Genomic DNA, 23,102 nt, shown 5'->3' on the forward strand with positions numbered 1-23,102 from the left:
CTCCCTTCCGTTCCACCCGTCGATTTCAATTCAGAGTCCCACTTTCATTGGCACATGCGAATCCGTAACCCACAACATGTGACCCGGTGTGTCTGTTGTAAATTCAATGTGGGTTTATTAATAAACTTTGTGTTACTAATTACACACTTGTCATTAATTATGACCTATAAACATCCCATGTAAGGCGCGCAATGTAGTTGAGGAAGGGAGGAAGCTCGTTTCTTGGGGTTTATAAGGTCACACATGACTAAAGGTCTAAGGCATAGCAACAATTAATTATAGTAAAATATTCATCACCTTTGGAGATTAATTAAATTAGTTTATGTATAATTCATGTATACTTAATACTTTAATACTTTCTTATGAAATGGCGACCATACAAAGTAGGGATTTTGAGCCAAGTACGAATGGAGATGAGTGCGTAGGCTCCCCTGGAAGGGATGGACGGTGCGAGAGTGAAAGCGAATACAGTACATACTGATTCTGTTGTTGTGTTTATCTAGAGCCCTTGGGCAACATTAACATCAGTTCAAATTAATATGAACACAAATTAAAATGTCACCTAATGCATAGATTAAATATTTTGCAATCTATGCCCAAGGCTATTTGTGTAAATAATGACTTTGACCATAGAAATAATTGGTTCATAATCAACTAATTGCGTCATTCCATGTTTATTGCACAAATAACTCAATGATTTATTCGGCCACCCAGCATACAGCAATAGTTTCTGTCACATCAGATTAATCATGAAAACTTCAAACTACACTATCTACTCTACTTGGAATGAGTAAATTTCTGATTCAAATGACTATCTAATTTGTATTAAACAAAATCCTGCAAAGCTTACTATGTAGGCATACCATCCTTCCACCATGTAGGCATACAGTATACCATTCCTTTGTTACAGTATTTAAAGTGATTTCGCGTTTCTTTGACTTTACTCCTTTAATTTGGTTGGCTTTGGGCGGGTTATTGATCAATGACGTAACAGTGTTGGTTTCAGACATTTCTCCTGCAGGTGCTGCTCTCTTTCAATCCTTCAACTAAGTAATTGACGTTTAATTTTGTTGTGTAGTAGTACGTGCAAGTGAGGCGGGGAGTTTGTTCGGAGTGTAGTGCGTGAAATTCTGAACTTTCTTTCTTTTTAGTAGTGAAGGGGAATATTTCCCCCTAAGATTATGATTTCTAGGAAAAACCTCTTTGAAATGTTTGCCGTGTTGTGCTATTGCTTGTTTAGCTTCAGCCAGTTTCTGCATGAAGTAAAGGTAAGTCAAGAATTAGAATCACAACTTCGTTGCCATGCCACCGCCCCCGGATGGTCATTGATTTTTTAAATGTTAAATAAGCTGTTCATACGAACTAATAATTCATCACTTAAACATTGCGCAACATTTTTGGTGGATTCTGGCTTTACAATTTCGTTTTCTTTAAAATATAAGATACTTGTGTTCATAGGAGTCATTCTTCTGCTCTGGCTGGATAGGCTAGGTTTGCTCAGGACAGGGTAACATTGTTTACTTACTACATTCAAAGGTTAGATTATTGGCTACCTGTTTCTAAATAAGGCTGCACTTCAGTTTATGTCCTATACACTCATTCGAATGAAATAATTGATATATCGTTCGATATATTCATTCGAATGAGTGTAGGACGTAAACTAAAGTGCAGCCCTAAAGGGGCTGAATTTAATCGAGAATTTCAATTTAATTCAATTAAATGAGTTGAATACATAGGCCTATTTTATCCTCCTAACGTAAATGGTTTGAGATTAAATGATAACTGAGATCAGCAATGCTAGTAGAAGGGCCTCTAGGTTGTCTCAACAAAATACTGTATGATCTAGGGGCCTACTTAAAACGATTATTTTTGTTGAACTTAATAACAGTACCATTACTAATAGGTAGATTACCAGTAGCTTACCTTACAAACCCCAAGTTATAAGTTATCGGTACCGTACTTAACCCGCGAGAGGTCTTATCTAGCTGTGGAAATGATCGGGTTTGTACTTTTTTGCGTTAAAATTGTATTTATTGGTAGCCGGCATTGTCAGCCTTTACTGTGCATAACACACCACATTCCAAGAACACCGTGACCTATTTTTTACCTCCCCTTCCTTATTTCAGTCTAGCGACAGATTTTTGTCATGTACCGTACTGGTTGATTCCACCTCCACCGTTTGCGTCTCCTCGTGTTTTCAAATTACCTGTCAATAAGACTGTTTGCAACTCCTCGTGGTTTGTACATTATCTTAATGCTTGTTTTTCTTTTAATTTTTGATTGGCTTACTTAAATAGGCCTAAGTTACAGTTTAAATTCACTAAGTTAGTATTAGGTTACCAAATTGTGTGCTGGGCCACAGATAAGTATTTATGTGCCTACCTCTCGGTGGCTAGATATGGAATTTAACAAGTAGGCCTAAAGTAACTTAACTTAAATAGGATTGGTTGGTCAATCGTCATGTTGAGAGAAATGAGGATGTTGAATGTTTAGTGATGCTTGTAGGATACCGTACTGTACTGGTATTTTCTAAGGTTGGTACCTTTTTAATAGGCTTACCATTGATGAGAGAGGCAAAAATATTTATGAGAAAGACGAATTTTAAGCTAAAAATGTAAAAAAATTTAATCTTGACAAGATGATGATGACTTAGATAATTAGGCCTAGTCTTTATAAGGTTGCACTTTAAGTTTTGTTTGCGTCCTACATTTACTATTATACATTAACGACCAGCTGATTATAAAATTAAACTGTTTTAAACTAAACCTAAACCAAACTGCAGTATGTGAGTAAATGTAGGACGTAAACTAAAGTGCAGCCCTATATAAAACTGAAATTTTTAGTGAACAATGTTTTTAAATAAATTGGCCTAGACAACACAACACAGTTTTCTTGTTATTCATTTATTTGTCATTTAAATAGATAAATAAAAAATGTTGAGGCATTATTGAGTTATGAAGTGGTTTACACTAAACAAACAATGCAAGGTGTATGATTTTATTACAACTGACCATTTTATGTGTTATCATCTCAAACATATTCAGAAGGTTGTAACTTAAATGACATGTTTTGGAAAATGTTTACCATTTTGGATTTTGAGCAATTACTATTTAATGCTTACTGAAATGAACAAAATGCTCGAACTAGGCTACTCAAAATTACTTGATGCTCGAAAAGACCGTGTGTGTCTCCTCGCATTTCCAATTCAGTGCGACCTGACCTCTGCCAAATTAACCTAGAGAAAATACTCATTAGAATTGGCTACTCATATAACTTGGTTGTCTAGTAACTTAACATAGACTTAGCCTAGCCTACTGGATAAAAAGAATCTAAGTCAGCTTGTAACATATCCTGGTTACTAAAAACTGACTACTTCCAGATGAAGTTTTTACATGTAGGCCTAAAGTGGGGTAAGTGTAGGCTTACGCCCCAAACCGCATAGGTAGTAGGCTACTTAAAAACAACTTTGACCAAAAATTAAAAAAAACACATGTATGTGCTACCTATAGGCCTACAAATCAAATTTTCTGAGCTTATTCTTTGAAATGTTTTGTATAACTTATGTGGTTATTTTGTAAAAAATTTGAATTTGGTGCGTTTTTTGTAAAATAATGTTTGGGGTGTACACTTTCCCATTGATCTGGAGTAAGTGTGCACACCCCCCCCCCCTTATTGTAGGTTTCCTTTGCATATTACTTGATGTTGGATTGTAGAGGGGAAAATTAGTTTTTTTATTATTTTTTATTCATCAAAATATCTCAAACGGTTTAGGAGTCGTCAACTTTTTTGTGAACCTCCGCAAGGTAAAACGGAAACTCCAGCTTTATTAGATACCTAGTCTAAAGAAAATAAAAACCTTATGATTCCACTATTTCATTGAATTAACAATTACTAAGTTTCAAAGAGCAGAAAATGAGCTTAATTTTGGGTTTCCATTAATACAAATATCTTTTAAAAACTAGGTACCACAGTAGTTAAGAGTTTTTGCCCTTGAGGGCAGTTAAAGCTTAAATTATATAGGCCTAATTTAACTTGTACTTTAAAAATAAATTTTTTTACCTGTATAATCCTTCCTAGTCGTTAATATATTGAATAATGGATCAATAAACTATATATGAAGACATGTTTAAATAAATTGTTTGTGTTAATTTTTGTGTGCGTAAATGTAAATTGTGAACATATCGCCTTATTATCAAACAATTAATTAGTGTTATTTGATTATTAGTATTTGGTTCTAGTCCCTATACCTGGTATTTGACTGGTGTATGAACAAACTCTTTTCAAAAATTTCATAAATAGGCTAACATTGGAAAAAGACATTTTCATTAAAAGATAAAAAAATATGCGTAAGTTACTTAGTTTGTCCTTAATCACTTGTTCTAATTAAAACTACAGCTCTGTTTACATTTATTTATTTGATCATTCTCAAACATATTTAGTCATAAACCATAACTTAAAACTTTTTTGCCATGTTATATTCAATCTCTGTGTAAGAGAAACTATGAAAGTTTATTTGTACTTATATCAAGACACAATAATTGTACCTAATATGATCAGTAAGTTCTGTTTAGGAGTTGCGCTCAAAGCTTTATCGACTACTAGTTTAATAAATTATGATAAACTACATGTATTAGTTAGTCGTAACAGACTCTACTGTCATTTAATTTTCTTTCTGAACAGTTAGTTTATCGGTTTTAGTCTTAACACACTAAGTGCTGGTGATGCATACATGTTGGTTCTGAACAAATAACGACCTGCAAGCGAGAAAGGAAATAAGTTAAGAGATGTAGAGAGCTTGAGCTGTCGACAGCCATTGCTATTGATTCCACTGCGCGTATTACGTCCTGCAGCGTCTTAAATGTGTTCTACAATTTACGTGAAATATTTTTGAAGACCTCGAGGCTTGTATATTTAGGATCTCTAAGTATAGACCTAACATGTTGGTGTACGGAATGTTGCTTTATAATTAAGAATCCAAAACTATTTCACCTGTAGCCTTACTTAAGTGTATATATCGTTTTAATATTTAAGGCTATATTAATTTACGTGAAATATTTTTGAAGACCTCGAGGCTTGTATATTTAGGATCTCTAAGTATAGACCTAACATGTTGGTGTACGGAATGTTGCTTTATAATTAAGAATCCAAAATTATTTCACCTGTAGCCTTACTTAAGTTTATATATCGTTTTAATATTTAAGGCTATATTATTTTAAAACTCTAGGTAAATTAGATGTTTTTACAACAAACTCTCAATAATTAATGCAGTTTTTCTATCTATAGGAAATAAAATAATTTAATGAAACATTTTAAACAAAGTACCTGGGGACCGGGCTTTGCTCGGAAAAAATCATGAGTATATTCTGAGAGCAGTCTTTGGTTAATGTCCAGCGATTCGTCGACGCTTCTGCTCAAGATGATCGGCCTGTTGTTCATCATTGATCGACCAAGATCTGAAATTATTTCTCTTCTTTTATTCTTCGATGCGCGACGTGGCCGAGGCTCTGAGACATTTGGTGAGATTGATGTATGATTTGGTTAGAACTTGGTTGGTTGTAGACAAAATGGTAAAATTTGTTTCTGACAATCGGTTGTAGCTTCTCTCCCTTGCAGATGCTGTATATATTTTCGCTTTGGAGGTCTTCCACGTTTCATTCCTTGAAAATTAACCTTGAAAAAATTTAACACAGATATGTACCTAATAAACCATTTAACTATAACTGTATTCTTAAAAACGTTTAGTCCAAACTAAGGCCAGGCGCACACAGGCGATTTTGAGTCTAGCAACAGTTGCCCAACTAATTGGGGGACTGTTACGCACCCACTCGGAGACTCTGAAGTCTAGCGACAGTTGAGCTGGAGTTGGACATTACATTCGTTAACAGTGTTAATAGTACCGAATGTATTTCAATGATGCAGCCGTAGTATGGGCTTTGTTGTTGAAGTTGAGATCTTTGATTTTATCCTCTTGTGTTAGGTTGTTCCAATCTTTAGTAACTGCCAAGGACACTTCATCCCACAACTTCTTTAAATTAATATCCGAATAGTCTTTCAATGACTTTAAATATAAAGCGGCCTCTTCTCAACTTCATCAATTAATTGTTTGACATACTCATCACAGACACTCATACTTAAGTAATTTTCCAAAAACTTCACACAACAAAAAGAGAGCAAACACTAGTTACAGTACTGGCCACAAGTACAGTAGTTAAATTCCTGGGGTGAGACTGAGAGACACAGCGACAATTTAGTCGCATGTGTGCGCGTCTACACTTGTTTCAATGGATACCAAACCTGGAGCAACAGTCTCGCAACAATTGAGTCGCAGAGCTGTCTCTGGCAAATTGGGTCCTGGAACATCGGTTGCAACAGTTGCGCGACTGTCCCTAGACTGTTTCCTTGGTGTGCGCACTCCAATTTAAAACAATGATAAACATTTTAGTCAGGCAACTGTTGCTGGACTCAAAATCGCCTGTGTGCGCCTGGCCTAACCAATACAGTTATTTTTGTTTACACGTCAAATCAAACTATGACAATAAAAATCAGCGGTTTTTGTTACTACAAAAAGGTATTGACGATAACATGGGCACTTTCAAGGGATTGTAGCATGGAAACTGTATTTTCCCAGTCTTGTGACCGTCTCCAATCAATTCATCGTGGCCAAATACCCCATTTTAAACAAAAAAATTGAATATCCTTGGACAAAAATAAAAGTTTGCCTGTAACACGCTAGTTTTACAGTATAGGATTAAATCTAAAAAATACAAATCAATTAACACTTTTTTTTTTTTACAAGGAGTTAGAAACAATGTTGCCCTCTTTAGCATGTTATGTTAGTGTTGTATGAAATCATATTCCCACTCACCTTGGCTTATAAGTTAAGCTTTACTGTTATACCAGACAGCAAGCAATGTGGAAAGCCCACAAATCTATTGGTTTTTCAATACTTATAACTTTGCAACATTGGCCTAGTATAAAAATGTGAGACGTTTATAAACGCAGTACGTGTCGTTCGGTTTTTACTTTCTTGAAGACCCGGAAACGGAGGATGTACCCTGACTAAGCTGAGCTCAGATAAAAGTGGATTATGGGCAAGGCAGTTGTAGGAAAACATGAGCAATCCAACCCTCACCCCTTATCTTCAGAGGGGTTGGTGCAGCTCCCTATCCTATATTTCTTGTTCCCTCTTTTTTCCAGCCATGACATCTTATCACCATTTAGTTGTATCATTCATCCGTGCATCTGCACTTGACAGTATATTAAAAGGATGTTTTTCATTCTTAGAACTAGTTATTTTTATACATTTTGTTTCTTTCAAGTTTTGTATGTAGCCTAATTGTGATTTTAGTGTCACTGTTATAGTTAATCACTAGCTTTTGAAAATAATTATTTTATGATTTCAATCGAGGACTTAAAATACTTTCAAATAACATTTTTGAATAAAAGAACTAGGGCCCTAATTCTAGAAGTTTATAATTTTAAATTATGGTATACAAAAACATAAGACCTATCAAGCATTTCCTAGGAAATAAAAAAAATTACCTTTATGTTTGAAGGGTTCGTTATTTGAAAATATGACCACTGTCTTCTTCAAAAGCTGCACTTGGTTTTGTTTTCTGTATTGTAACGATGGCATGTTTCATTGGTGGAAAAGTTGAGTTTATGGTTTTAACAAACATTTTTTTGGTCTAGTTTAAGCCTAGCCTACTTCAGTCTTAGGTAGATAGATGGTAAAAAAAAACATGTTATAGTATTTAAAAATATTCTTCTGCAAAGTGATTGATGTCTAAAAAATCCCTGACACGTTTTTTATCATCGTAATACACTTTTAATGTAACGTGTTTTATTAAAACTCTTTATCCTTGTTGTTTCAATCTAAGTGGTCATTTAAATTTACAGTCATCAAACTTAAAACCATATTCAAGAGTTTTACTAAAACTTCCTTTGAACTCATTTAATGCTAATACTAACTCTCTTTTAAAACTGCGATATTACTTTTGAACCCTTTTCACACACACTTGACAACGTTGCTCTCAATAAAATTCCCCTCCAATCAACCTTGGCCAGTTGGTTGCGGATAAACCTCTTGTTACGCAGTTTTAAAACAGTTTTGCATGGGTATTTTGTTACAATCGTCGGCCGCTGGAGTTTGTAATTAACGAGACCTGAAATTAGTTCCTGAAGTGAGGCAGGAGGGGGAAGTATTCACCTTATATTGATTCTGCTAGGTTTGGTGAAGCTTTGCTTACTAAATACTCTCGGATGGTTGGCTGAGTTGCGTTTGTCTTTAGGGGTAATCTCTGTCTTTGAAAAGAGAGCAATATATACACTTTACATTGGGCTTCGTGGGTTAAATAGGGTTTAGAGTGTATTGGGTTGTGTGATACATTATTTAGCTCTATTTGTTTTATAGCACAGACAATAGACCATTAATTGACTCTATAGTTTGTGGTTAAAGTTTACAAGTACGTTACTCTAAAAATGATCCAAATGAAGTAAAATTTAGTTATAAATGTTTTAGTTCTTGCCCAATAAACGCAAATATTTTTAAAAACCTAATGGTTATAACATATTTTTAAAGAAGTACTTATCGTAGTTTTAGTGAATTTCCCGTATTGCCAAGAATTAGCAAACATCCCCTACAGAGAAGAAATCCAAGACCTAGACCCTGAGTGATCCATTTTGATGTCCCCAAGGTCAAAAACACTAACCGTTCAAATTTGTATATGTATATATGTTGTTTATATGTTTGTTTGTCCATGAACATGATAATTCCAATTAAGTTAATCCAATTTCTATGAAATTTGTCATGACTGTACTGTGTAGGGCTGAATAATCTTGAGTGAGTTTGGAAACCATTAAGATCGTGTCATCATTGGGAACAGTGTGTTAAGGGTTTTAAAGGTATTCCAAAATTGATCTTAAAAGATTTTCCCCTTTCAACATGAAACTGTCCAATTTCCATTCCAACTATTGTTTAGAGATTATAAAAAGTTGTATATTGAAGCGATGAACGATCAAATACTAAGGAAAAATTTCAAAAAACTAAACATTTAAGTGGAAAAAAGGAGACTGTTGTAGTTTGCTTGTCTATTTAATGTTTTACAAAAAAGTCACACTTTTTTATGTCTTGTCAGCAAACCTAAGGACTTGTTAAATCTAATGTTAACTATTTTAAAAGGGAATACATCTTGCATGTGAAAAGAAACACTTTAGTAAAAATCAAGGCAAATGGAAGTTTGCATAGCCTGCAGGTTTGCTGTGGCGGGGTGTTTTACAATACAAATTGTTATTTTTATACAAATTGTTTATAAAGAGGGCAATATTAGTCTGTATTTGGTGGATTTTGTATCAATATCTCTCTTAACATTGTTTTTCATGATTCAGCTTTGCATTTAAAAATCAAAGTGTTTGTTAAAGAAGAAAATCCAGAAAACACATTGGTCACAGGGTTAAGATTTTTTGAGCTATTAAATGAAGGAAAGCTTATAGCAAAAGTAAAACATGCACTTATCACCTTGGGCCCTGAACCTACAGTTAAGAATGTTTATTCTTATGAAATAAAAAAATATATAAGAAAGAACTGATTTGATGATTATTAAAAAAAACCAATGTGGAGTGGTTGTATTATGTCCTTATTCAATCCATTTGTTTTCTAGATCAGTAATATTTCCTGTCAAAAGTGTTTGTCGTCGAGTACCTAACTAAGTAACTACACACTTTTTAAACAAGTTTTCCATTAACCACAAGAAAGATTGAAAGCTCTGAGAATCATCGTATTAGATGGTAATGGTCGCATTATAAAATCCTTTGGCCATCGGAAGTCAAAAGTACTCTCAATTTCCCTGTTCCACTTGGTCTAAGTGGTAGCAGTTGAGCCTTTTGCATCCTCCGTTCCCCTCCCTAGCGCTATTGATTGTGGGGGGGTTGGTCACAACTTGGGATTATTGGGAAAGTTTAATTCCGAGTGTGTTTGGTAACAATTTTGATTATTGGATGATTTGATTGAATAAAGTATTTTTGTTTGGTTGGTTATTCATGAATGTGCATGTCTCAATTGGATTCTACCGAACATATACACTGTTTGGAGAGTAGCTCAGTAGCTATTTCGATTCACCCAAATTTTGATACGGAATAGTGGTAGCTGGTTTTGTTGGAGGAGTTTTCTTCTAGAAGTTTGGGTTAATCGTACCAATTATCCAAGATATTTTGTAGCTAAGCTATAATATAATGCTGCTACTAGCCTACATAGTTGGCAACCCACCTTTTTAAACTTTTCTTTTCGTCTATAAAATTGGTTGATTGATTGAGGTTCTCTTTAGAAACAAAATAGGATAGGTCTCTCTAGTGTCTAGGATTGCTGAAGCCACACAATAATGAAATTTTAGTTCCGTTGAGTAAGATTTGATTTTTGGAAGTAGAATTTTTATAACAGCTTATTATTTTATACCTAAAGTTCCCTCAATACAGTGTCAACTTATTTATGAGTTCAAATGGTACTGGTAGAGTTGTAGTCACCAACATTCCCTTCACAATATACACATCTCGGAGACAATGTCCTCAGCTCAATGGACCACACATTCAGTAGCAGTCACCTGATACAATGTCCACTAGGAACTAATGATGGAAGAAATCAGATGAAATGGAATCCCTAATCTGCATCCCCCTCCTCCCCCCCACACCTGGTCATGTGTGGCTTCTCAGGTGTCCAGTGACATCTGACATCTGGCGCCTGGCACATCTGTGTGTTTGTGTGTGTGGCCCAACTTTCTAGCATAACCCACTTGTATTTTGTACTGTTTTAAATTGTTGAGCTATGTAGAACATTTAGGTGTGAATCACAGTATTTTTGTTGTTAGGTCTTCATGCTGGACATGTTTTACAGTTCATTTTGCTACCGGAAGCTATAAAAGAAAGCAAAACCAACACATCGTTAATAATTTGTAACATGTTCTTAGAAGTGGAACTGCAATGCAAGTTGACCTAAATGCTCTCTGATAGTTGTAATGCTGTTGAATTATTGCTTATACAGGTTACTTGGAAATTGAGCTGGTTTTATGTTTTAAAATTTATAATTTAGAATCATAGAATGTTAAACGGATGTACAATAATTCTCAACAGACAAAAATTGTATGCTTGTGTGCTTAGTATTTTGTTACAAAATAACTTTGCGCATCATATGAGAACAATTTATTTGGAAATATTTAACTAATCTGAATTAGTCCGTTACTATTATTAAACAAGTATGGTTCTAGTATTAGAATGAAATGTAACAAATAAATTTGATCAACTTTGAAAAATAAAATTCCTGTATCCAGTTTTTATGAGTGACTATGACTCAACAATTACATGCAGTGTTCAAACTGTGGAGTATGACAATGCGTTGAAACGGTGTTGGCAACTTGGCAACTTGATTCGGTTGATACAATAGCAAGTATGCAGCTCGGTTGTCTGCTGAAACTGCATTCCATCAGCATCTCGAGTGCTCAGCAATTCCCTGGGAATGCTGAATACTGCTGCAGCAGAGCGAAGACGTGATACTTGCAGTCTGCCCAGATTGATTTTGCCTCAAGTTGCATTTTGAATAAAATTCAAAATAAAATTACTTCTTGTTCAGAGTGTTCAGTTACAGATAACAGATTATTTGATATTTTAGAAAGATGACTAAAAGTCACACAGGAGACAGTTTCCAATGTTGAATTCAAACAAATTTTACAATTATAGAATTTTTTAAGATTTAAACCTTTCTCTCAAGTAGCTTTAAGTATTAACAAATTGCACGTGCACCTAAGTGTGAATACCCTACAGAAAGAAAATTCTGACTCAGCAACGGGAAAATGCTCCGACACAGCATGTTTGTTCCACCCCAGACAACTTCGGAACGCCCCCGACGGGCAAATAGCGACCACTTAGGGCGAACATATGAAACGGGTTAAGAGACATGGAAGGCTCCCCACCCCCACCACCCCGCCGTTATCGACGGAGGGATGAGTCACTGTCGCCTGTCGGTCTGATTTTACACCTCATCCGGGAATAATCACTTTTTTACAATCGTAATAATATTTTGTGGCCCTTTTTACGTTGGCGATATTTCACCCTTATCCTCTCAACTGGATTAGTATTTATGTTGTAGTTTAGTGCTGTTGTATCAGGAAAAGAGGTTTATTTTGTCATTTCCTTTTTGCAAGATGTTTTATTTTGACATGACCATGAAATTAGCTGTGACATTTTTTTCCATTTTATTTGGGCATTCAGTTTTACTCATATTTTCTGTTAAAAGTACCTATATATACACTAATTAAACCATTTGATAAAATAGGTAATACTATTTAAAAACTAAGGAATGGTGTTAACTACGATATGAATTTAAATAGAAATGTTTACGATGAAATTTGTAAAGAAACATTAGTTTTGAAGATTTTTTAGGACTCCTCTTCTCTACTGCAAATGCAGTTATTTTGCGTATCACTAAGGTGCTTGCAAACCCACGAAATAAATATTTTTGGGGACTGTATGTGGCAAGTGTGGTAAGTGTTACCAGTAAATTATTGAGTAAATGTGGTTCGGATTCCACTATAAACTGTAGGTCCCTGAGTTGCCATTAGCTGTATGGGCTATTAATTAACAGCTGTGTCTAAGGAATGTCGGCCTTAGTCAATAACAAGACTACAAGATCGCGCCACTCATCCTTCACTCATATTTGGGTTAAAATACGCACATACAGGCGTCCCTATCTTAAATAATTGATAATTGAATAATAATTGAGACTTTCATTTAGTTCAAATGTGCAACTCTTTTTTCTTCAAGTAAGGAAGATTTGTTGGGGGAGTCCACCAAAAATAAATGGAAAACCTGGGTAAACAATTTGATAGTTGCACCTATGGTCAGGTATTTGTTACAATTTTTACTCAACATCACTGTGTGTGCGTAAGCTTTAAATATTCATTCAATGTTGTGTACAAGAGCAAGATATGTAAATAATGTACAAATAATGAAATTCTAGTCAGATTAAATACCTTACAAAATTGTATAAAGTACATTGTAACCGCTATGTAAAATAGTAAATAAAATACTAATCAAAGATTTTCAACAAAATTATTTAGGTAAACGTAAAAACTGAAAATGCTTTAATCCTTCTAACCGCATTTCATTTAACCTATTGGAAAATTATTTGCCTCGGGTACAAACCCTCCTAAGTGTGGAACCATTGTGGCAATATCAATATAAGAGATGGTCGGGTGAGACAGGATGGGCTGCAGTCATAGTCGTTATACACACACCCTAACTTGTAGTGTTATTGCACTTTTACCCAGGATAAAACCTCGTATGATCTGGTTTATCCGCAATATGATAGGAATTGTTTGATTTTTCTATGTTTCACCGGCTATTGAAGAATATTTGGTGAAATAAAAAAAATAAAGGTTTGTTGAACGATTATAACATAAATGTAACAGTAAAACATCATTCACTCTGATAAAATACATAAATGGTGTACCACATAAAATGTCAAGCAAGAAAGTATAGTTGGGAATATTTTATCTTAAGTAGGTGAGTAGGTGACACCAAAAATATGGCTTCCTTTACTGTAGAGCCAGCCAACATTATGGGTACCGTTATTTTAGTTGTAGATTGCCAATGTCAAGTCCAAGACAATTGATTATCAGAAAAATTATGTTTTGAATCAAATTTAATATACCACAAATAAATGTATGTGAAAAAAACACTAAGTTTGTGCCTTTAGTTACTTTAAGATTCAATTTAGATCCGTAGATTTTAACAAAATATCCAAGTAATTCCTACTTTTGTACCTTCAACCAATCATTAATCTTTACCACCTTCTACTATCCTTGATCATTGAAAGGAACCTGACTGAAGAGCCAGCTAATCTTAGTGAGGAACAAATAAGTCATCTTATCCAACGCTCATCATCACATTAAAATACACATTAGATAGATATGATGACAAATCTTATCTAATTTTTACTTGATTATAAAACCTACTTGGCTATCCATTTAAACATGTTTAGGTACACACTTTTTACAATGGTGCTACCATTCTAGGGTAACCTAACCTAGCCTAACTGTAACAGTGCAGTATTGGTTACCCAGTTAATACTAAAGTAAAGATTTATATTCCACAAGCTACATGATGAATATGATGGTGAACGAGTCGGGACTCATACGAGTGGGCGATTATTGACTAATGGTCTCAGTCCTGTCGGGGCTAGAGCCCAGTGGGAGTTCCCTCAGTTGTCCATTTGCGCTTAATGTGTTCAACATGTTTTCGTATTGTGTAAATATCCGTCGAAAGCATAGCTGCTTGCTGGTAAATATTGGTGGTAAAAATTGTTGAAATTAAATTTATTTGACTCAAGACTTAGAACCATTTGGTTGTGTGGTTTTTATGAATTTTATTTTAAAAATAAATATTTACAATGTATTTAATATAATACATCAAAAAAGTCTTGGGTTCCTTAAAAAAGGGGACTTAAAGGCAAAACATGTTTGCTTAGCACAATAAAATTGGATTTAAGTTATGGGCAAACTTGTACACTATAAGTTTTTGTGTTTTATACGTTAGCATCAAGGTACGGAATAAATCTCACTCAGAATTGAACTAGCAACCTTCAGTTTTGAAGGCGAGCGCTCTAACCTCTATTACATTTCTAAACCGGTTTAAGTTTCTTAGTATGACACTTATTTAATTTATGTAGTTGAATTGCTTTGTCTTACAATGTAAGGGTACAATAATTATACAATGTATAATGTTTCTCAAAGATTAGGTAGGCTACATTAAGGCCTAGTGCAATCTTCAACAATAGTTTGAACGTAAAGTGGCATTTACAAATTGTTTACATAATTTTATAAATTTTGTGGATTGGTTAACGTACGTTTAACTTTACTAGTTTTAAATTCAAATAAAAAAATGTGTAATGCTTTTTTCCATTTCATTTAAAAACATACTGAGTTCCGTTTTCAAATTAATTATGGAACAGCACTTGCAGGAATGCTCAAGTTACTAAGCAATTAGTGCAGCGTGGCATTATGATGCAGGGCTGCATTGTAAAGGAACTAGGGTAATTATAGTTGCACCGAAGATCAAAATGTAAGGAGCTATTAAATTCTGAAACTATTGTATCATTATTGTTAAAAGTTTCTGCACTATCGCCTGTCTCAATATTTAAAATTGTTTTAACCTCGAGTTGTGAGTTTGTTACTGTAGGCCTTACTAAAGAATGGAATATGAAGGTACACTTTAAAGAACATGTTTGGGTCATGTTAAGGTGTTGACATGTTTGGGACAATATTAAAAATCCTTATAGTCAATTGCTTTGATCTCAAACTGTTGTAAAGCTGAATGTTTATCCTAAATGTGTAATTTTTAATACCCAACCTTCTCATTTTGATTTAGTCTCAAAATTATTTTGATTTAATATAAAATAGTACATCAAGTTTGGCAGTTTATGGTAGATTTGAGTTTCTCTGTACAATTTATAATTTGGAATGCTCAATTTGATTTTGAGGCTAACCTTTTGCAAATAATATCAATCAATCAATCATTAGCAATAAAATATTACCTAATATATACAGCAAATTTCACTCCACAAGTGTTACCCAAACATAAACCATTTCAACAGAGTACAAATTAGCTTATTTTATGTACTTTCAAAAAAAGAGCAGGTTATGTGGCTTCTAGTTTATCTACGATTAAGATGAAATCAACACCTAGAACATGTACATTAGCAGGGTTGTTGTGAGAGTGACAAAATCATCCACTCTTGTAAAGAAGTACAAGTACGAACTCCCCCAGCTGTAAACCAAGCTTTAGTTGTCGTAAACTGAGTGTACAGAGTCATAACTATCAGCTACAAAAATATGATTGAGAGCGAGTGACTCACCCACAGGTGGTAAGGTGTTGTGACTGCGTAAAACTTTACTGGCTTCATGTTATCTGAAGGAGAGTTTTGTAAAATATTTTTGTTTATAATAAGAATATGAAGTTTTTAATTATATAATACAAATGTGTAACAATACATAAATTCAATTCTTGTTTTCTTTTTCAGGTTGGTGATTTTCAAATAGGCTATTGATAACAACTGATTTTGTGAGTAAATCGTTAGTTTTTAAGGTTGGAAATTTGTTAAAATGATTATTTCATTGTACATTCTAAGTTGAAAGTGACAGCAACGTTATTGAATTCTTTATGAACTAAGAAAAATGAAAGAGCACAGAAACAAAATAATGCTGAATAACTGTTCCTTACTCTCGCAAACAGACACTGTGGTCGTCTAGTTGATACAACTTAAATGAATTGCCGTACTAATATAGAATATTACATTGTCTTATTGGTTTATAGCATAATGATGCTACTAATTTAGTGACATCAGTTGACGCAAAACAAAAGGTATAACTATAACTTCACCATGTCATGAATAACAGCGATAGGATAATAACTGTAGGAGAAAACGGTCTATATTAGTCATGTAATAAAATTCAGTTATATAGTGGATTTTTTTGAAAAAAAATTAACACACTTGAAAAACGTTGACCCTATCAATTTGTAAAAGTGCACAATAAACAAACGCTTATTTAAAATTAGATCAGTTTGTAAAGTTACGAACACAACTACAAATTTTACCTAGTAGAGTAACACTTGAGATATTGATAATCTCGGAGGCACTAGAAGCGAAGATATTGTTCGCACAAGGGTATCGAGGGACTGCGTTGTTGGTGTCTTGAAGCATAAATTGCAACCGCAATGTTGTTCTGACTCCAAGTTCAATATGGCTGATAAATTGCCCCTTGAATACGCTCCGTAAGCCTTTGTCACTCGAGAAATACAATTCCGCTGGAATTGCTTTTGTATTGTTAACTGCTTTTAAACTTTATTTATAGCGGTTTCCAGCTTGCGTCAGGTGTTTAGATATCTCGCAGTGTGATATTATTTGGTCTGTTTGGTTTACGTTTTTCTTAGGAGAAATCTTTGAATTGGAAGTGTTGTTGGCGGAGTTGTGGCTGCGATTTAAACTAAAGGTTTATTGGTTCTTTACTTCAGTTCATATTACTTTAATCATATTTTGAAACAATAAATGAAACTAGTGCACCGGTTGCTCGAATTCGAGCAATTGCTAAGTCTTACAGGCGTTATTTTAAAACGAATAACAGTCATAATTTCTGATTACTTTAATAGATTCAACTCAAAGATTATGGAAATACTCAATATGTACATAACAGATCAATATAATCAACATTTCTTGTAAATATCTTATAATTTTTCCAAAGCTGATCTTGTTTTTTAGTGTTTTCTACAGATAGCCTTACTCATAGCCGCATTAGGTTGTCCATAATAACGATTATAATAAAAAAAACAACATTTCTATTTCTTCTCCTTGGTGGTGTTCTATGACTTTCCTCTGTTTCCATGGTTTGCAAATCGGCTCTTTCAATGATTACTAAGAAATGCAGGACAGTGTTATTTCAGTGTTCTTTTTAGTATATCAAATTATCTAGGCTATCTCGCTTTTTCCATTGTAATATTTACGCCAACCCAAATTCAAATAGTAAATATTTCATTTCAACCAAGTCAGTAAATGTTCGTAGCAAACTGTTAAATTAGCAAACTTATTGACTGTTTACAATCAACATATGTTCTTCTTCTCACTTTTAATTTCTGACAACAGCTGGAGTTTCATAACAATTTTTGTTTCCCATGTTAATCTTATGGAGAAATACGAAGCTTTAAAGGGCCCCAGGGCCTCACTCTCTAATTATTTCCCTAAAAAGAAAGTTTCCTGTACAACTTCACGTTACGCTCTTTCCAATGACACCAAAAACATATCAATCGGTTCAGCTGTTTCGGAGGAGTAATTGTCACAAAAAACCTGCTTGTGTATTAAATAAGTAATAGATATACTAAGGGAGCAAATGGAATTTTGCCTGCAGTACATTCACTGAGAGGGTAGTTCTGCTATGATCTATTAGAGTAAAAATACTACAGATAGTTCATGTAGATGTTTACTTCAGCGTCCAAAAGTCAATGCTATCATGCAGCTATTGTCACTGTTTAGATAAAGCAAAATTTGTAAGTACTTTTAATTTCCTTTGTTGGAAAAGTAGAGATCTTTCATCACACGATAATTGGCTTGCAACTAATCCTTTATGTACTTGCTCTAATGACACCATTCCAAGAACAACTGCTTTGCATTAATGCAAATAAGGTTTTAAAATATTCCAACCAAGTTCCGTGTACTAAATACGATTGTGCATGTCGCCCAACAGTTGGTGAGGTGTTCACATCATGCTGGATGTAGTAATTATTAAGGTAGCGTGTGAGTTGGCTGTGCATGACTGGGGGAGTTATTAAACCAGATAAGCTGAGTGGGGGATTGTCCTTGAGGGGGGGGGGGGTACCATGAGTCATCACCCTTTGGGGGAAATGATGGCCGAGTTCCCCCTGCACACAACCAGGGTGATTCAGTTATGTAGTAATTTCGATAAATGTATTGCTCAATAATTGAGGGGTACAAATTCCAATTGTTGGTTTTTCTTTTACAATTTTGTAATTGTTTGTAACTGTTGTTAAAGAAAAATTGCTTTATTGCCTTTTGGATACTGAAGTAAAGATCCCATCTGTATGGACCAGCTGTAGCCAATTCATTGATGCTCCAACCTAAAATTACATTTTCTCCTTATTTTGTGACACTAGGGTGTTTGATGAGTTATAAAAGATGCTAAAATAGTTACATAAGATATCCTTTTAATTAGGTTAGATTAAAAACTTTGTGTATTAGACATAAATCAGTAATAGAAATCAGTCACTCTGCGGACGGCTCAATTCAACAACTCCATTTTCATTCTAATACAGGCTAGAGCTTTATCTTGGAAATGGAATGTCTAGTTATATCAACAATCAGGTCTTGACTTCAGCTGGTGACGTTTCTAGTTGAATATAAATATTTCTTCAGTTTAAACACATAATTAACAATTGTTCTAAAATTGCATGAAATTAATACTTTGCTTTCCAATAAATCAAGTAGTAAATGTCATTAAAGAGTTATTGAAAGGGTTTATCAAAATTTTAAAATTATTACTTCTCATATATGTTAAAAATCATAGAGTAGAATTCCCATAAACAATAGTTATAACTTATAAAAAACTTCGCACTTTAATAATTTTGAGCTTCATGAGTGATTAGAAAATGGTACTTTAAATAAAATAAATAATATCACTACAAAAATACTTATATACTAACGTAGCAGTATAAACAGGTAAACACATTTCCCTCTAAAAATTGAATACAACTATTTTAGCAACTCTTAGTAGTAAAGTTAACTGTTCAATGAACCAATTAATCAGTAATTTGTATATGCCATTGTTACATTAATTTTCCAGTAAGCTGAGTCTATCGTAATGAACCTGCATAGTTATTTAATAGCTGAGAAATAAAAGTCACAATTTTGAAGAAAATGGTTATGCAGAGAAAGTAAAACTAGAGTTCCGCCAGAATGAGAGTGTTGTCGGTGAATGAAGGAATCCCAGGATCAATAGTGTCTGGCTGAACGTAATAGTGCCATAAAGGGGAGACAGAACGGGACTGTCTGGTGGGGATGAACAAATAGCGGCAATGTGGTTGTTGTTGCAATTTTCATTCAAAATTTAACAGAAAATGGAAAATACGAGGAAAAATTTGAAGGGCGGTAAATGTTATGTGAAAGTGATATATTCTATTCTTGCTGTTTCTTTTTCCGTTTTAGATGGTAAGAAACCGTCTTAACGTTTCTAAAAAACTCTTGATATAACGAATGTCTCTTAAAATTAATAACTATTTGCATACCAAATAAGTGAATGCAAAACATTGTGCTGTTTATATCCTGCTAGGCTATGCAATATTTCTGACACTGTAGGAGCTGAATGACTGTTAAACTTGTGTTTTAGAGGCATTTATGTGTCATTTTGGTCTTCGGGTGAAAAAAACTTATCATACAATAGGTTTTTTGCGATTTATACAAATCACAGAGTTTAACACTTAACAACACAATTTAGATTCCACCCTGTTTAGAAAAAGGGTTTAAAAGAGTTTAGTTAAATAAAACAGCCAAAAGAGAAATACATTTCTCTACAATGAAGACAAATCCTTAAGCTCAGTACATTGAATTATTACAGTACCTATAGTACCATAGATAAAAGGAGTATAGACACTTCTTTTAATTATGATAGTACTTAGTTAAAGGAAGAAATCAACAAATCTATATACTACTTAATAATGTAAATATAATCGAAGGTCAAGTGTAGAATGAATGACAAGCTGTATACTAGTTGATTTTACAGTGTTTATAAATTACTAAATAACACTGGACAAACTCTTTTAAACATTTTTATCCAGTCTGACTAAAAATTGTTTCTTAATATTTTCATAAAACGAAAGTAGAGGAACCATATATTTGGTTGAGCAGTCATCTAAGACAGAAGTGTTTTGAAGATTTCCCTTTGGAAGATGGCGGTAAAAATATGTTTGAAGTGAGTAAATTAGAGTTATCAAAAGGTCACTTTATTACCTAAAATATACTTGGTGTTCAAAACAGCTATTGGCTTGGTAATTGTTTTTACTGCCCTATACTCACTTGTCACTTGCAGTTTATTTTGCTTGATATCGTCGCTTATTAACATTATAATAGCCTGTCTAAAATCCTCGTAGAGGAAAAAAACTTATAATCTAAATCCTTCTGCAGATAAATCCATTCACTAGAAACTCCGGAGCCGAAGTTGGGTTATCATGGCAACTGTCAGGCAAGTTTCTGCCTTCGTAAGCAACAATGTTAAGAGTTACGTAAAGTCGTGACTTTGACATTACAATGGACAACGTTTTTTCCTCTTATAGACTTCATAATTACATTTAGTTTTCTTTGTTGGTGAGCTGTTTTAAATTATTTTAAATTAAAGCTCGGTGTTTCCTTAGATACTTATAAAAAAAAAACGTAGACCTACTTAAACATCTACATTTTTAAGTGACCCTCGTGTATTAAAATTGTTTGAGATTCATCATTGGTTCAAGGATTGATAAAAAAGGAAAATCATATCACAGACAAGTTTAAAGCTGTAGTTGTTTTTAATTTAAGAAACGATCTTGAATGACCCGACTATAATATTTAGTATAGTTTTACAAAACTTAATTGATGCACCATGTTGCACATTAAACACATAGGTAGATGTAACTCATACTATTAGTTTTACAACTTAGGGGAAATTCCTAAAAAAATATTAAATATTCCCTTCAGGTTCTAACGAGTAATTAAAATAAAAACCTCTTTTATTCACTTACTAAAAGAAACTGTATTCTTAAAAAATCATAACATCACTACTACTCTGTTTACAAATCAGAATAATCAAAATCAAACATATGATCATATGTTAGTTCCATACAGTACATTAGTTAATTAAACCAAAGTCTTTTAAATAGGGGTTAAATGTAACCAAAGTCTATTAAATTCAATTCGTAACATACTCCCCACCTTTGTAAATTGAGTAGTTCGACAACAATTTACAAACACTTAATTCATAAAATTAGTAAACGTCACAATTCCTATAAAAGCATTCACATGTCTAGGATTTTCCTTGGTTTTATCTCTCGGCCACTTCGAGTTTTCACGTTTTTCTTTGTTGGACCTTGTGGTAACGAGATAGTTTCTTCCTGGTTCACAGTTAATCCACCAGTGTCAATTGTAGTATTTGATGGTGTCATCTCAGGTTCGAAGTTCCCGTCAAAGTTGTCTTGAGATCCATTTTCTAAGGGATATAACCTCTGTACAGGTCGCAAAATTTCACCTTTGGCCGTTCTTAACTTGACAAGACGAACAATTCCATCACGTCCAGGAATCAACTCAGATACTCGTGCCAGGATCCATTCCAATCTTTTCTTTTCATTTCCTACCAAAACTACATCACCTACTGATAATGTTTTATGTTGTTGATGTTTCTTTGTGGTTCGCAAAAATCCCAGATATTCTTTATGGAATCGGATCTGAAGTCCGTTTCGAAGCTTTTGTAGAAAACGTAGTCTTTTCTGAATACTCATATTTTCAATCTCATCAAGGTCAGTCATTTCAGAGCTCGGAAGACTTGAAAGGAATAAGGAAGGGCTGAGAGGAGTAAGTTCATTTGGGTTGTCACTGACATAAGTCAAGGGACGGCTGTTCATTAGACACTCACACTCACATACTAACGTCGTCAGTTCTTCGTAACACAGTGAGGCTCGTCCTAAGTTTTTCTTAAGAAGATCCTTTAACACACGTATTAACCGCTCCCAATATCCTCCCCACCATGGTGCAGCGGGAGCATTAAATGTCCACTTTATTTGTTGAATACTGCATTCCTCTTCTAATTTTATCCAATCTAAATCATTGAATAAGGTTTTTACTAAATCCAATGGGAGAGGGTCATCCCATTCTTTACTTTTATCCCAGGACCTTTGCAACAGTATCTTCTTTGTGATGCTTACTGCCATCGTGAATCCAATGGGATCGTTGAGACCAAGAACATTCTCTTCAGCATCTGGATTTCTCAAATTGGATATCCAGCCACGTAAATTGAAGCATGCTGAACTTAAAATTTCTTTACTTTCTAACACAAACTTGTGTAGTTCATTTGCACAATTTACTGAAGTGACACAGTTGTCCACATACAACGACTGAGCCAGTTTGTCATTTGTCTCCTTTAAATGCTCAGGAGCCTTTTGAATGTGGTGAGACAAGACTGCACCAAGCAAAAAATGGCTTGACGTAACACCAAAGACAACTCTACGGTGGCGAAATGCAACAATCTTTCCATTTTCCCACCATAAAAATCTTAACCAGTCTCTGTCATCAGGGCATACTGAAATCTGAAGAAATGCCTTTTCAATATCCGATATGACACCAATAGCATTTTGTCTGAATTTAGTTAGAACAAGTGGTATTAGCTCAATTAAGTTAGGTCCTTTTTCCATGGAATTGTTCAAACTATGACCATTAATGTCGACAGCGGATGCGTCAAACACTGGGCGCACCTTAGTTGTACTACTTTCCTTAAAAACAGCTCTATGGGGAAGGTAGTGTACATTAATATTAT

The 23,102-nt window shown here is 34.1% G+C and overlaps 1 protein-coding gene across 2 annotated transcripts in view; it reads left to right on the forward strand.

The window, feature by feature from the left end:
* The first annotated feature begins 1,064 nt into the window (after positions 1-1,064).
* LOC128986603 (amyloid-beta-like protein) overlaps positions 1,065-23,102 on the forward strand; it is a 264,303-nt gene continuing 242,265 nt past the window's right edge. Inside the window, exon 1 of one of the 2 annotated variants that reach the window (XM_054407049.1) lies at positions 1,065-1,268. In XM_054407049.1, coding sequence (XP_054263024.1) covers positions 1,182-1,268 — 87 coding nt within the window. In that variant the 5' untranslated portion in view covers positions 1,065-1,181. The remainder of the gene's footprint in view (positions 1,269-23,102) is intronic. The other variant, XM_054407050.1, reaches the window with a different exon arrangement.

The sequence above is a fragment of the Macrosteles quadrilineatus genome, unplaced genomic scaffold (genome assembly GCF_028750875.1).
Source record: "Macrosteles quadrilineatus isolate MER2022 unplaced genomic scaffold, UCM_ALF_1.0 Scaffold_2__2_contigs__length_208266976, whole genome shotgun sequence".
NCBI lineage: Eukaryota > Metazoa > Arthropoda > Insecta > Hemiptera > Cicadellidae > Macrosteles > Macrosteles quadrilineatus.